At 42.9% G+C, this 15,666-nt stretch overlaps 1 protein-coding gene across 1 annotated transcript; it reads left to right on the top strand.

Moving 5' to 3' along the window:
* Nucleotides 1–2,546: 2,546 nt before the first annotated feature.
* On the top strand, nucleotides 2,547–10,638 carry LOC132649008 (uncharacterized). Its single transcript, XM_060371700.1, has 2 exons — nucleotides 2,547–2,837; nucleotides 8,200–10,638. Exon 2 carries the CDS (start codon nucleotides 8,956–8,958, stop codon nucleotides 9,991–9,993), a length of 1,038 nt encoding a protein of 345 aa, XP_060227683.1. The 5' UTR covers nucleotides 2,547–2,837; nucleotides 8,200–8,955; the 3' UTR covers nucleotides 9,994–10,638.
* The last annotated feature ends 5,028 nt before the right edge of the window (nucleotides 10,639–15,666 follow it).

The raw sequence follows: 15,666 nt of genomic DNA, 5'->3' as shown, positions 1-15,666 counted from the left end.
GGAAAATGAGGGCTTGGAGGTTTAGGAGGGAGTAATATTGCCTGGCATTGTGCTCTAGGTTAACTAAAAACCCAGTCTCTGTGTGGTGATTTGGTTATACAGCTGCTGAGGCTTAACAGCAGCATTACTAAAAGATAAACTGGTAGTAAATATTAATAACCACTTACAACATTAGTGTTTAGCGTTTTTAGGTCTGTAGATGACTATCCTATATTGTACAGCTAATATCCACTTATTAGTGAATGTATACCATATGTGTCTTTCTGTTTCTGGTTACCTCACTGTAGATGATCTTTTCTAATCCCATCCATTTGCCTACAAATTTCATGATTTCCTTGTCTTTAATAGCTGAGTAGTATTCCATTGTGTAGAAGCAACACAATTTCTGTATCCATTCCTTCGTTGAGGGACATCTAGGTTGTTTCCAGATTCAGGCTATTACAAATAAAGCTGCTATGAACATAGTTGAGAAAATGTTACAAGGGCATTTTTTAAGGATTGGTTGGTTTGCTCTATCTTTCCTGAGGACTGTGGATAACATGGGGTATGAAAATACCAAGGAATATTAAGGGCTTTAGATAAGGTCTGGGAAACCTGAGAAATGGATTCAGGATCATTGTCTGACTAGAGGGATGTAGGGATTCCAAAAATGTGGGATAATCTCACTGGGAAGGGGATCAGAAACTGTCTGAGTTATTTTATTAGTGTTGGGGAATGCCTCCACCCATCATGAGAAAGTGTCCACCAAGACCAAGAAGTACCAGATATGTTTGGCTGCTGGCATGTGGGTAAAATCAAGTTGCCAGTCAGTCCTAAGAAGACAGCCTCTTGCCTGGTAGGTAGGAAAATAGGAGATATGAAATCCTGAGTTAGGATCTGAAGTCTGGCAGATTTTACAAGAGGCAGTAATAGACTTTAGGAGAACCAAGTACTCAGAGGTGAGCTGCAGGTGGGTCTTAATAAAGTTAGACAAGGCTTGGTTTGGATGAAAGAGCTGGTACAGACAGGACAGAATCTGATAAATGTTAGGAGATGACAGGAGAGATGTGGGTTGTAGTGTAAGGATGTCTTTTGATGGGTGAGATGAGTCTAGGCCTTAAGGGCTCCAGTTCTAGCTGCCTCCTCAGCCTGGTGATTTTCTTTGGAAATGATGGAATCATCCATCTGGAGGAACATGCAGTTGACTATTGCAAAAGTTGTGGGAAGGTGGGAGGCTTGTAGCATGGCCATAGTTTGACCTGCATTGGTTACAGATCCTCCCTTTGCTGTAAGTAATCCACACTCCCTCCATTTGGCAGCTTGGGAGAGAAGAATATCAAAAGCATATTTAGAGTCTGAATATATGTTAAGGGGGTGCCCTGGGCCAATTAGAAGGCATAGGTAAGAGCTGTTAGTTCAGCCTGTTGATTAGTGGTGTGGGCAGTGAGGGCTTATGCCTCAACCACCTCAGTATTCATTACTATGATATAGTCTGCTTTTTGAGATCCATCGTGTACAAAGGAGCTGCCATCCATATACCAGGTATAGATGGCCTGAGGCAATGCCGTCCTGTATGTGTGAGGGGTGGGACATTAGCTCCTCTAAGGTCTCAATGCAAGAATGAGATGGGGAGTGATCAAAGTTAGGTTGAGGAAGAAGTTTTAAAATATTAAGAGGTGGGCATCATTGGAAAGGAAGAGTAAAGTCTACTGTTAGAACCTTTGATGTAGGTAGAGTTTGTGAGGTTTTAAACATTAGAATGTGAGACAAATTGTGAGAAGAGAAGACAGTAATAGGTTATCCAAAATTTTGTTTTTTGGGGCTCTTGAATAAAGAACTACTATAGCACAAATGCAGGGTGTCCATTCCAGGATCATTAGTTTTAGTTTTTTTGACAGGTATGTTACAGTTGTGAAGGACTGTCGCAGTTAGAGACGCAGGCCTCCAAAGGCATAGCCCTCTTTTTCTATTACATATAGAGAGAAGGGACGAGTTAAGTCTAAGAGATGGAAGCCTGGGGCTTCAAGAAGAGCCTGTTGGAGCCTCCAAAAGGACTTGGTAATGGGTTTAAGAAGGGGTTCATGTAAGGTGCCTAAGGCTGCCTCATTTAAGGGGCTGGCAAAAAGGGAAAAGGAAGGGACCTAGGAGCAAAGAAAGCAACCTTTCCTGAAAACATTTAAATTTTCTCGTTAGTGGAGCTAACTGCAAGAGACTGGATTAGCTCTTTTCTCTCTACGGTGTTGCCTTTGTTGGTTGGGGTTATTTTTATTCCCTGTTAAGTGTCTTCAGTGGTGGACAATTGGATCTTGGCAGGTGAATCCCGATAGACCCTGCTGGATGAGAAATTTAGAAGAACAGAGAGGTATTAGTTTGACTAACTTGTAGGGATGGGCCATAGAGGAAAAAGTCATCTCCTTATTGTGGAGAACCGAGAGAATGCAATCGCCATTATGAGATGGCGCCGACATTCGGCTCTGGCCCTAATGAACAATAATAGAGTGCGTGTGCAAGTTACAAAAGCGCGCCAAGCCACTGTCCAGCCCGGGGGTGTTACTGCCCAGTCCGGGGCGTCACACGGGGCAATGGGCAAGCAGCCAACCAGCAGAGTACACGCCACCATAGGGTGTATTTAAGCAGCACCATTCTGGCGGTTAGCGTCTTCCTCTATTCATCTTAATAAACGTGTACTGCAGAAGGATACTAGTGTCTGCGTGTGCGTTCTTGCTGGCGAGACAATTGTGCGGGTCACAGCTGGTGCTGAAGCCCCGGGATGCCGGGCAGCCTTTGATCGCCGGCCCTGTGAGGAGACCCCCCCTCCCACCGCTCGCAGGGAGGATTCAGAACTGCAGTGCCAAAGGGTAAGTTCTGAGAGACAGCTCGTCTTAAAGAGATATCGCCCCATTTAATTGTCCCAGTTGCTCTTGCATTTGTTTTGATGGCTTTAGCGATTTTTCTTTTGGTATTCATTTTGTTTCCATAAAGACTGGTGCTAAAGTGCTTTGTCTCTGTGGGACATCGTTAGACGGGCATATATAAGCCGCAGTGTCCCCCCCTTCCTTTTTGGTGTGCCCTTGGGTACCTTTAGCCGGATGTACATAAGCCGTGGTGCCCCTCCCAGTGTCAGTTTCTCTTGTAGATAAGGGAGCAACATGGGAGCTTCACATTCGGTGATCCAGGCACTTCAGGCGCTTTTAAAACAGCATGAATTAAAGCTTTCAAAAAGAACGTTAAAAGGGTTTATTATGGAAATTGATCGCATCGCTCCCTGGTTTGCATGTTCAGGGTCGCTAACGCCTGCTTCCTGGGATAAGCTAGAAGCTGATTTACGGAGGGCAGAAGAAAATGGAAAACCAAAAGCTGGAGCTAGGTCATTGTGGATTTTAGTAAAATCTTGCTTAGAAGATGAAAAATGCCACTCATCTGTAGCAGCTGGCCAAGGGGTGTTAGAGGAATTACAAGACAGCATGTCAGAAACAGAACGGGATAAAAGGTTGGGGGCCCTTAAGGAAAAAGAAAAAGACGTCTTTAAGAAAAAAAGACCCTTCTGTGGATGTTAAAACTGCAGGAGCGAGAAGTAAGGGAAAGGATGCTCTGGGAGAGAAAGGTGAAAAGGGGAGTAAAAATCCAAGAAAAAGGCCTCTTTATCCAATAAAAGAATTGGAGGCTTTGGGACTTGATAGCTCTGAATCTGAGCAGCTAAATTCCTCTGAAGGGTCAGATTTGGAGGTAGAAACGGCTCACTATGAGGAGCAGAGGTGCCACCCTGAGGAGCCACTGTTATCACCAGATCGAGAACAAAGGAGGGGAGGAGCTGAAATTCTCGGGGCTTTCTCATTAACCCCTAAGGCTCCTCCGCCTTATGTTGAGAGACACGGTTTAGATTCCTTCTTTTCAAAAAGGGATAAAAGAAAGCTTTTACAGGCCTTCCCTGTATTTGAGGCCGCGGAAGGAAACCGTGTTCATGCACCGGTAGAATATCCCCTTGTTAAAGAACTTGCTGAATCGGTTAACAAATACGGGGTAGATGCTAATTTTACGATCATGCAGCTTGAAAGACTTGCTACCGTGGCCATGACCCCAAATGATTGGCAAAATACCATAAAAGCTGCTCTCCCTAGTATGGGACAGTACTTAGAATGGAAAGCCTTGTGGTGTGAGGCTTCCCAAACTCAGGCAAGGGCCAATGCCCATGCAGAAGACAATCAGCGGCAATGGACCTTTGATTTGCTAACGGGGCAAGGCCAGTTTGTTCATGATCAGACAAATTATGATTGGGGGGCATATGGTCAGATCTCTGCTGTCGCTATTAGAGCATGGAAAGCCCTTTCAAAGAAGGGCGAGGCCGGAGGACACCTGACAAAGATTATACAAGGCCCTCAGGAGTCATTCACAGATTTTGTGGCCAGAATGACAAAAGCAGCAGGTAGAATATTTGGAGATCTGGAGTGATTTAGGCCAATGATAGAACAGCAGGTATATGAAAATGCTTCCCCAGAATGTAAGACAGTCATTACTCCTAGAAGGAACAAAGGGCTAACAGATTGGATAAAAGTTTGCCGAGGACTTGGAGGCCCGCTTACCAATGCCGGCCTGGCGGCAGCCATAATACAGACCAAGAACCACCCAAGTTCTGGAAACAATAAAGTTTGTTTTAATTGTGGCAAAATGGGTCATTTAAAAAGAGACTGTCATGTGTCTGTGCAAAAGAAAGTTCCTGGAATTTGCCCTAAGTGTAGAAAAGGCAATCACTGGGCTAATGAATGCCGTTCAGTTAGAGATATTCAGGGAAAGCTTATCCAGCATGAAACCCCCCCTAATGAGAGGAAATGAGAATATTCCAAAAAAACGAGTCTCGGGGCCCCAAGTCTCAGGGCCCCAAAAAATATGGGACACAGGCAGACAATAGGAGGGTTTATCCAGCTGTAGAGCAACAAGAGGATCAGCAGGGCTGGACCTCCGTTCCACCTCCCAATTCTTATTAATGCCACACATGAGGGTGCAACCTGTCCCAGTGGAGTTTGAAGGCCCCCTGCCTGAAGGAAATGTCGGTCTTATTTTGGGTAGCTCCTCTCTCACTTTAAAAGGACGTATGGTCCATCCTGGAATATTAGATCAGGATTTTACGGGACAGCTCCAGGTGCTTTGTTCCTGCCCCCAAGGCGTATTTTCTATTTCTCCTGGAGATAGGATTGCTCAATTAGTCCTCCTCTCAAGCCTTCATGACTGTTTTCCATCTACCGGAACACCAAGGGGCACAAAAGGACTCGGTTCCACAAGAACAGATTTTGCTCATTTGGTAGTTGATCTTAAGACTAGACCTACCCTACAAATACAAATAGAAGGAAAAAGTTTTACTGGTATTTTGGACACAGGGGCTGATAAAAGCCTTATCTCTTCCACCTGGTGGCCTAAGGCGTGGCCTGTTACACAATCATCCCACTCCTTACAAGGGTTGGGATATGAGGCCATCCCTGCGGTTAGTTCACGTCCCTTGATGTGGCAAGTACCGGAAGGTCAAACAGGAAGTTTCATACCATATGTTCTTCCTCTCCCTGTCAATCTCTGAGGAAGAGATATTTTGCAGGATTTAGGATTGGCATTGACCAATGAGTACTCTCGACAAGCGGTTGATATAATGAAAAGGATGGGTTATAAGGAAGGAAAAGGCCTTGGTAAACAGGAACAAGGGAGATTACACCCAACTTCACAGAAAAGTAATACAGGGAAACAAGGCCTGGGTTTTCATTAGCTGCCATTGAGGGTTCCATGCCCATATCTTGGCTCACAGAGGAAGCTGTATGGGTTCCTCAATGGCCCCTTTCCTCTGAAAAGCTGGAAGCCGCTACAAGGCTGGTTAAAGAACAGGTACAGCTTGGTCATTTGGAACCATCTACTTCCCCCTGGAATACACCCATTTTTGTTATAAAAAAGAAATCAGGAAAATGGAGGCTTCTCCATGATTTGAGGGCTATTAATGCACAGATGTGATTATTTGGAACAGTGCAACGAGACTTGCCTCTGCTTTCAGCCCTGCCTAAGCAATGGAGAATTATAATAATAGACATCAAGGATTGTTTTTTTTCCATTCCATTGTGCCCACGAGACAGACAGAGATTTGCCTTTACCCTACCTGCTGTTAATCACCGTGAGCCAGACCAAAGATATCAGTGGATAGTTCTACCTCAAGGCATGGCTAATAGCCCCACCATGTGTCAATTGTATGTACAGATGGCTCTTGAACCAGTTAGACAGCAATTTCCTTTCTTGTTATTGATTCACTATATGGATGATATTCTCTTGTGCCATGAGGAGTTAGCCATCTTGCAAGATGCGTATCCTTTGTTGCAAAAAACCCTGCAACAATGGGGATTGCATATTGCCACTGAAAAGGTCCAAAGTTCAGAAGTAGGTTCCTTTCTAGGGACTGTTATTTATCCAGAACGAATAGTTCCTCAGAAAATAGAAATTCGCAGGGATCATTTGCATACCTTAAATGATTTTCAAAAGTTATTAGGTGATATAAATTGGCTTATGCCGTTTTTAAAGATTTCTTCTGCTGAATTAAAACCCCTATTTGATATTTTGGAAGGGGATGCTCATATTTCTTCATCCAGAGCCTTAACACCAGCTGCAAGCCGCGCCCTGCAAGTGGTAGAAGACGCTTTACAAGATGTCCAATTAAAACGTGTAGATGAAACTAAGACCTTTGACCTGTGTTTCATTAAAACTAAACATTTACCAACTGCTGTATTATGGCAAGATGGACCCTTATTGTGGGTTCATCCCAATGCTTCTCCTGCAAAAACTATTGAATGGTATCCAGATGCAGTTGCTCAACTTCGTGGGTTAAAAGCAGCCATTACATACTTTGGGAAGGAGCCAAAGTTCTTAATAATGCCTTATACAGCTCATCAAGTTCAGGTATTGACTGCTACCTCTGACACTTGGGCGGTGCTAGTTACCTCCTTTAGTGGTTTGATTGATAATCATTATCCTTGACACCCTGTTTTGCAATTTGCTTTAACTCAAGAGGTAATCTTCCCGCATGTAACATCCCAGGAACCACTTCGGGATGGACTTGTAGTTTATACAGATGGGTCAAAAACAGGAGTAGGAGCTTATGTGGTTAATAATAAAGTTGTTTCTAAGCAATATCATGAGACCTCGCCTCAAATTGTAGAATGTTTAGTAGTGCTAAAAGTTTTGGAAAAATTTCCAGGTCCCTTAAATATTGTTTCTGATTCTAGTTATGTGGTAAATGCAACCAAAATCTTAGAAGCTGCTGGATTGATTAAAGCATCTAGCAAGCTTGCAAAAATTTTTCAAAGGATTCAGTTTGCCTTAATTACCAGAAGATCCTCTGTTTTTATTACACATATTAGGGCTCATTCCGGTCTACCGGGGCCCATGTCCCATGGAAATGACCTGGCAGATCGAGCCACAAAGATGATTGCATTTGCCCTCCTTTCAAATTTAGAATTGGCTAAGGAGTTTCATAAAAAATTTCATGTTACAGCTGAGACATTGCGTCATTGATTTGACATAACTAGAAAAGAAGCTAGAGATATTGTTACCCAATGTCAAAATTGCTGTCAGTTTTTACCTGTGCCTCATGTTGGGATTAATCCCAGAGGAATCCGTCCGCTACAGATGTGGCAAATGGATGTTACTCACATTTCATCTTTCGGCAAACTACAATATTTACATGTTTCCATTGATACTTGCTCTGGAGTTATGTTTGCTTCTCCCCTGACTGGAGAAAAGGCAGCCCATGTTATTCAACATTGCTTGGAGGCATGGACTGCCTGGGGAAAGCCCAAAATTCTAAAAACTGATAATGGGCCAGCCTATACTTCTCAAAAATTTGGACAGTTTTGTCATCAAATGGGAGTGACCCACCTAAAGGGTCTCCCATACAACCCTCAGGGACAAGGTGTTATTGAACGTGCTCATCGCACTCTGAAATCCTACTTAATAAAATAAAAAGGGGGAGTCGAGGAGGCTCTGCCCTCAGTGCCACGAGTGACTGTTTCCTTGGCACTCCTTACTCTCAATTTTTTAAATTTGGACAGTCAGGGCCACTCGGCGGTTGATCGCCTCTGCTTAGAGCCTGATAGGCCTAAGGAAATAGTCAAATGGAAGGATGTCTTGACTGGTCAATGGAAAGGCCCAGATCCTATTTTAATAAGATCCAGGGGAGCTGTCTGTGTTTTCCCACAGGAAGAAAACAATCCATTCTGGGTACCGGAGCGCCTCACGCGAAAGCTCGCGGCAGCTGAAGATGATCCTCCAACGAATATACCTGCAACTAATTCCAGTTCTTGCTTGGATCCTTCTAAATCGGGTTCCTAGTATTGTGGGGGTACAACGTTGGGCCATTTTGTCTGCATTCCCGAAGCCTATGCCGGTCAGACATAATTCATTGACTTTCCCAAAATTCTTCTCGTCCAATAAAGATTTAGGCCTGCCTTATTTGCCTTATGATGAGACTGAGGCATCATTAGGAGAAAGCCATGACTTTCCAGAAGCTGGCTCCCTTTGCTTTCAAATCGAGGATTCTGTAGGAGATTGTTCGGCTTACCAAAAAGATTCTTGGGTCATTTGGCTATAAGGATTGGGATTGGGGAATTATGTCCCAAAAGTAAAGAGGTAGTAAGGATGCCATCGATATCTATTATACCTTTTCGCATAAGGTCACCTGGATAAACGGTTCCTTTTTAGGACCAAATTTTTTAGATAAAGATAGACCTCTTCAACCTAGGGTGGCCCCTTCATGTGCATGGGAGGATGATGGGTCCATCCCTCCATGGTCTGACTGCCAGTTGCGCTTTACTCGATGGGCTGACAAAAATAAAACCTTTTCCTTTTCCCCAAATATGTTGATGGATCCTACAAAAAGTTTGGTAATGAAAAAGGGGCTCTTTATACAACATCGAGATATAGTCCCTTTTTATAAATGGATACTTTGTGGGATAAATGGACCTCAATCCTCTGGGATTCATTAGTGGTGGTACTGTAGGGAAATCGATCATAATGGGCGCCCTAAATGGTACTGTGATAAAAAAGGTTATGGAAATGGTAAATATAACAAGGCAAATTACCCATTGGAATAGAACCATTACAATTCAGACGACTTTTCCACCTAGTCCTGTCTGTGTTTATCCTCCTTTTTTATTTGTTTTGTCCAATAATTCTTTTAGAAATTGTACCAATGAGACATGCTGGATGTCGCAATGTTGGAGTGCCAGGCGTTACACTCGTGCCCTGGTTGTTAGAGTCCCGCAGTGGATCCCAATCCCTGTGGAGACTCCATCCACCCTCTCCCTGTTTAGACAGAAGAGAGATTTTGGCATCACCGCAGCCATTGTTACTGCCATCGCTGTCAGTGCAGCTGCTGCCACTGCAGCCGGCTTGGCAATGGCAAATTCAGTCCAAACAAGCACAACAGTAAAACAATTGTCAGCAGGTGTGGCTGAAGCCAGGAACCTTCATGTATCTGCTAGTGCACAATTAAAAGGTGGATTGATGATTCTTAACCAGCGTCTGGATCTTATGGAAGAAAGAATAGATATTTTATTTCAATTGGCTCAATTAGGATGTGAGAGAAAAATAGGAGCACTCTGTATTACCAGTGTACAATATGAAAATCTTACCCGAGCCGCTAATTTGTCCAGAAAATTGTCCTTATGTCTTGCAGGAAACTGGTCAGAAGGATTTGAAGAAACGCTTGAAGAGCTAAGGGCAGCGGTGGTGACCATTAATTCTACTCGAGTGGATTTATCGCTCACAGATGGCTTATTATCCTGGGCTTCTTCCACCTTTTCTTATTTTAAGGAATGGGTGGGCGTTGGAATGTTTGGTGCAGCCCTATGTTGTGGCTTAGTGTTCTTACTTTGGTTGGTCTGCAAGCTCAAAGCCCAACAACAATGTGACAAGGTCGAGATCGCGCAAGCACTTGTGGCCTTGGAACAAGGATCATCTCCCAAAATTTGGTTATCCATGTTAAAAGATTAAAACAGACTGTGACACTCAGTCGATGCACCTCAGGGGTCTTACCCATTGCAATGAGTCGATGAGTGATCCAAGTCACAATGTTGCCTTTACCTAAGCGGCTATGGTACCTAGATAGGAGGATGACAGCCCTTGCACTCCCTGGAATTTTATTCCATTGCACGGGAATGGGTGTCACCTCCATTTTTAATGTTCTCCCTTAGCCCCTGCACCCAGAGGACTTGTCTCCATTGCACCTGGTGGGGTAAGGGAGTAATCTAAAGCTCTTGATCGCTTACTCCCCAAAGGAGTTCGCTTGATCAAGCTTAGGGCTCTCTTGTGCCGCGCTTATAAGGCTTTAAGGGAGTTTTCATTTCTTAAAACAAAAAGGGGGAAATGTGGAGAGCCGAGAGAATGCAATCGCCATTATGAGATGGCGCCGACATCCGGCTCTGGCCCTAATGAACAATAATAGAGTGCGTGTGCAAGTTGCAAAAGTGCGCTAAGCCACTGTCCAGTCCGGGGGCGTTACTGCCCAGTCCGGGGCGTCACACGGGGCAATGGGCAAGCAGCCAACCAGCGGAGTACACGCCACCATAGGGTGTATTTAAGCAGCACCATTCTGGCGGTTAGCGTCTTCCTCTATTCATCGTAATAAACATTTGCTGCAAAAGGATCCTTGTGTCTGCGTGTGTTCTTGCTGGCGAGACAATTACACGGGTCACACCTTATTGTATAAGGTCATATTTTGGGAGCGATAAGAGATCAGAGGCTAAGGCTTGGCCAAACAGGTGTGGGCTGTCCCTGAATCCCTGGGATAGGACAGTCCAATAAGCTAGGTAGAGACAAGTGTCTCTGAGTCAGACTGGTTGAAAGCAAAGATATTTTGTGACTGAGAGTCCAAGGGGATAGAGAAGAATGCATTCTTGAGATCCAGAACAGAGAAATTGGAGACCCTTGAGGGAATAGTGGAGAGGAGAGTATAGGGATTAGCTACAATGAGGTGGAGGGAAAAAACTGCAGAATTGAGAAGCTAGAGGTCTTGAACCAGGCCATAGGTTCCACTGGGCTTTGATGTTAAAAGGAGAGTAGATGGGGCAGAGAATTTTTTTCTTGCATTGTCAGCAATATTGAGCTTAAATCCCTTGAGAGTCTGGAGAGGAAGTAGGTATTGAGCCTGGATGATATACGTGGTAGGGTCCTGTAGCTGAATGAATACAGAGGAATGTTGCCTAACGATGGAGGCTTTTTGGGCACCTCAGAATTGGAGGTCCACTTGAGAGGCTGGTAGAATGACTTGTCAGAAGTGGTATGTAGATTAGCTAAGAAAAGGAAGAGTTTGAGGAGCTGGACGTCAGGTGAAATGTAGAAGTAAAGAAAGTAGAGGCTTGCACTTTGACTAAAAGGTCCCTTCCCAATAAGGGAACTGTTCAGGTTGGTATCACTAAAAAGGAATCGGTTAAAAAAACACCCCTGAATATTCAATGGAGTGGTGGAGGATGGCAAGGCCATGCCTCTACCTCAAGAACAGAGGAACTACAAGGAGAGTTTGGTCCTCAATATTCAATTCAGTCAGGCCTGAGTAAGCAGTGTCCACAAGGAAGGACATGGCTCCCTGTTATTGAAGGCAGTGGTTGGGTCAAGGGAACCTGGACACATTCACTAAGCAGTAGTCAGGCATAGGATATCAACAGGAGGGTGATCTGGGAGTGATGCCCCCAAACCATAGGAGAAATGGTGGCAGTCAGCACCCCACTGTTTCCCTTGGTGGCATTTTGGACATGGCCCCAGTGGCTTATATGGGTTAGGGAAAACCTGTTCTGCATAACCTTCTTGACCAGAATTGAAAGAGAGGCTTCATGATCCTTTTGCCTTAAGCAAGGGACTCTGGATAGTCACTGAGACCATTTGGATGTTCTTAGCCAGCAGTTGGTATTTTTGCATGTGGGCTTTCTCAACAATCCTGTGGTACATGTTCTTTCAAGGCCAGGTCTAAGATTCTGTCAGAGATCCTCTCTCCAAGCTCTTAAGCATAGTCCTGATGTTGGGGTAACTCTGGGAGAAAAAAAATAGGTCATCAGGAGATGCCTATGCTCTGTAATCTCAGATTCTAGATTAGTATGTTTTAAAAGGGCCTTTGTAAGGTGCTCTAGGAAATGACACATATTTTCATTATTTTCCTCCTAGAGCTCTTCACACTTAACTGGCTTGAGGGCAGCCTTGAGGAGACCAACCAGGAGGCATGTCCTGAACTGATCTCTAGCTAAAATGCCTTCTGGGGTATTATAATTCCATTGTGGATCCTGGTTGGGCACCATCTCAGCTAGGCATGCTGTATCTTTTTAGTGAACCTCATCTGTATGCATTCCAGCATGTTCTCAAACTCATTTGAGCTCCTCAGATAGTAGGTTGTTAGTAAGAATTACTAACAATATATATATATATAGTAAGGTGTATATATATATATATATATATATATATATATAGTAAGGTATATATAATATATATATATAGTAAGGTATATATATATATATATATATATATATATATAGTAAGGTAAGATTATAAGATTGAGTAACATATTGAAATTAATGAGTGGCAAGATTAGAGGTATAGGATCCCAGTCTCTTTCCTACTTCTTGAGAGAATTCAGTTATTGAGAAAAGAATATACACCCTTACCAAGCCATGCACACATTCTACCTCTAGTGGGGGAAGAATTTCTGCTGGTTTACACTCAGTAGGAGAAGAGGGATTTGCTAAAGAGTGAGAGTTTGTAGAAGTGGGGCTAATAGCTGTTGGTGAGATAAAATTGAGTGCCAAACAAATACAATTAGGATGACCTTCTGCTGGGGAGGGAGGTGAGGATGTTGGAGGAGCCAACCAATAAGAGGAAGAAATAGAAGAGGAGGGAGAACCTTGAGGAAGAGGCACAGGGTGTTGAGAAGAAGCCAGAAGTGGAGGTTAAGGATGGTGAGTAAGAGGTTTGTCAGCAGTGTCAAAAATAGAGGACTCTTGAGTTTGAAACTTTATAGCTAGAAGAAGTTAGGTGGGAGAGCAGGAAGAATAGAGAGTAGGATTAGAGCAGAGAAGAAGGAAAGCTTGAACATAAGAAAACCTTTCTTTCACTTACCAGATCAATGACAGTAATTAAAAATATTTCCAAAGTGAGGGAAACAGCAGGTCCGTCCTCAGAGCATTTAACCTACCTGCCTCCCCAAAAAGATCTCTTTAAAAGGTTTCAGGTTAATACAGGCACACAGTCAACAATGTGGAGAAACTCCCCTGCACTTATATGCTTTACTCACCATCCAGACTGAACTGAGGACACCAAAACACCACAGACTGGGTCTCTATGTAGGGAGGAAACCCCACCACGTGGGAAACATCAGGTCTGACCTCAGGACACCAAGCTCTAGAAAAGCTTCTGGGTTCCTGCAGGCTCCACGCTCTAGCCTCCTGCTGTAGGCATGAGTGCTGCACTCATCAACCACTGATAACTTCTTGGGTACTTGGACACAGAGCTCCACCTTCTGACCTACAGAAGTCTGGGATCTACATGATCAACCCCTTGCTCCATTGTGCAACTTGGATCACTAACCAAGCTGCCCACCTAAGGGGCTCCCTGGCTCTTCACGAGGGCTGTGCTCAGCAAAAACACTGTAAGTGCAGCAGCAGCTCACTAAATTCAGAGCAAGAAATCAAATGGCACAGCAGCTGTCTCCAGTATTTTGCCTGGTGAGAGGAGAGCTCACATGACTACCAACAACTACAGTTACCACTCGGGTACATACACTGGAGATGAGCTGTGACAATTCCTGAGAAGCACGAGCCATTTGGTGACCATACCCAAAAAGCTGAGGAGGCCGACTTCAGGAACAACCATCTTTCTGCCAAGGGGATTCTCCCCACTCCAGGATTCCAGCAGGGACAAGAAATTAACAGCCAACACCTGAGACAGCCAGATGGGTAGAAGCCAGCATAAAAACATAACCAACAAATGCCAAAGCAACATGACATCCCCAGAACATAGTTATCCAAGATCAAGTAGCCCTGGACACCCTATCATAAGTAAAATTCAAAAGATGATCTTACATCTATGCTTATGAAGAGGACAATGGAGGAAACACATAAAATGATTAAAGAAATAGAGGAAGATAAATTCTAACAGATTATGGTCATCCCTAAAGAATCAATTAAACCAAGAGCTGGTTCTTTGAGAAAATCAACAACATAGACATACCCTTGGCCAAACTTACTAAAAGACAGAGACACTATCCAATTTAACAAAATAAGAAGTGAAAAGGGGGACATAACAACAGACACTGAGAAAATCCGAACAATTATTAGGTATTACTTCAAAAGCCTATAAAGCCACAAAATTTGAAAATCTAAAAGAAATAGAAATTTTTCTTGATCTATTCCCCTTACCAAAGTTGAATCAAAAACAGATATATAAAGTATATAGTCCTTTGGCCCCTCAGGAAATATAAGCTGGCATCAAAGGTCTCCATTGCAAAAAAATTAATTAAATAGTCCTATGTCCCCTAAGGAAATGGAAGCGGTCATCAAAACTATCCCATCCATAAAAAGCCCAGGGCCAGATGGTTTCAGTGCAAATTTCTACCAGACCTTCAAAGAAGACCTAACACCAATACTCCTCAAACTATTCCAAAAAAGAGAAACAGAAGGAACAATACCAAATTCAATCTGTGAAGCCACAGTCACCTTGATTTATAAACCTCACAAAGACCCAAAAAAGAAAGAGAATTTCAGGCTAATCTTTAGTATGAACACTGAAGCACAAATACTCAACAAAATACTCACAAATAGAATTCAAGAATACATAAATGATATTATCCACTATGACTAAATAGGATTAATTCCAGGTATTCAGGGATGGTTCGATAAATGCAAATCACCAAATAAACAAACTGAAAGGGGGAAAAAAAGCAGATAATAACCTTCTTAGACATTGAAAAGCATTTGATAAAATGCTATATTAGTTTAAGTTTAAAGTCTGGAAAGATCAGGGATACAAGACACTTACCTAAACATAGTAAAGGCAATATAGGGCAAGCATATAGCCAACGTCAAACTAAAAGTAGAGAACTTAAATCAATACCACTGAAATTGAGGACAAGCAAGGCTATCCAGTCTTATCTTCAACATTGTTCTTGAAATCCTAGCTTGAGTAAGAAAACAATGATAGGAGATCAAGGGGACTCAGTTTGGGAAGAAAAGAGTCAAAGTATCACTATTTGCAGATGGTATGATGGTATAAATGAGTGACCCAAAAAAATTCTACCAAGGAATTTCTACAGCTGATAAACATCTTCAACAATGTGGCAGGATATAACATTAATGCAAAAAAATTAGCACCCATATGTATACAAAAGACAAATGTGCTGAGAAAGTTCATACAACAACTTTCACAATAGCCAAAAAGGATATAAAATACCATGGTGTAACTCTAACCAAGAAAGTCAGACTTGTATGAAAAAAGTTTCAGTCTCTGAAGAAAGAATTAGATGAAGATATCAGAAAATGGCAAGATCTCCAATGCTAATAGCCTGTCAGGATTAACATAGTACAAATGGCCACTTTATCAAAAGCAATCTACCTATTTAATACAATTCCCATTAAATTACCAACACAATTCTTTACAGACCTTAAAAGAAAAATTCTCAACTTTATA

This window comes from Meriones unguiculatus, chromosome 18 (genome assembly GCF_030254825.1).
Source record: "Meriones unguiculatus strain TT.TT164.6M chromosome 18, Bangor_MerUng_6.1, whole genome shotgun sequence".
Classification (NCBI taxonomy): Eukaryota; Metazoa; Chordata; class Mammalia; order Rodentia; family Muridae; genus Meriones; species Meriones unguiculatus.
The sequence above is the reverse complement of the archived record's forward strand: the minus strand, read 5'-3'. Positions and strand labels throughout refer to the sequence as shown.

What these genes read in the sequence shown, in the direction of transcription:
- LOC132649008 (XM_060371700.1), top strand. Translation starts at nt 8,956, where the DNA reads ATGGACCTCAATCCTCTGGGATTCATTAGTGGTGGTACTGTAGGGAAA.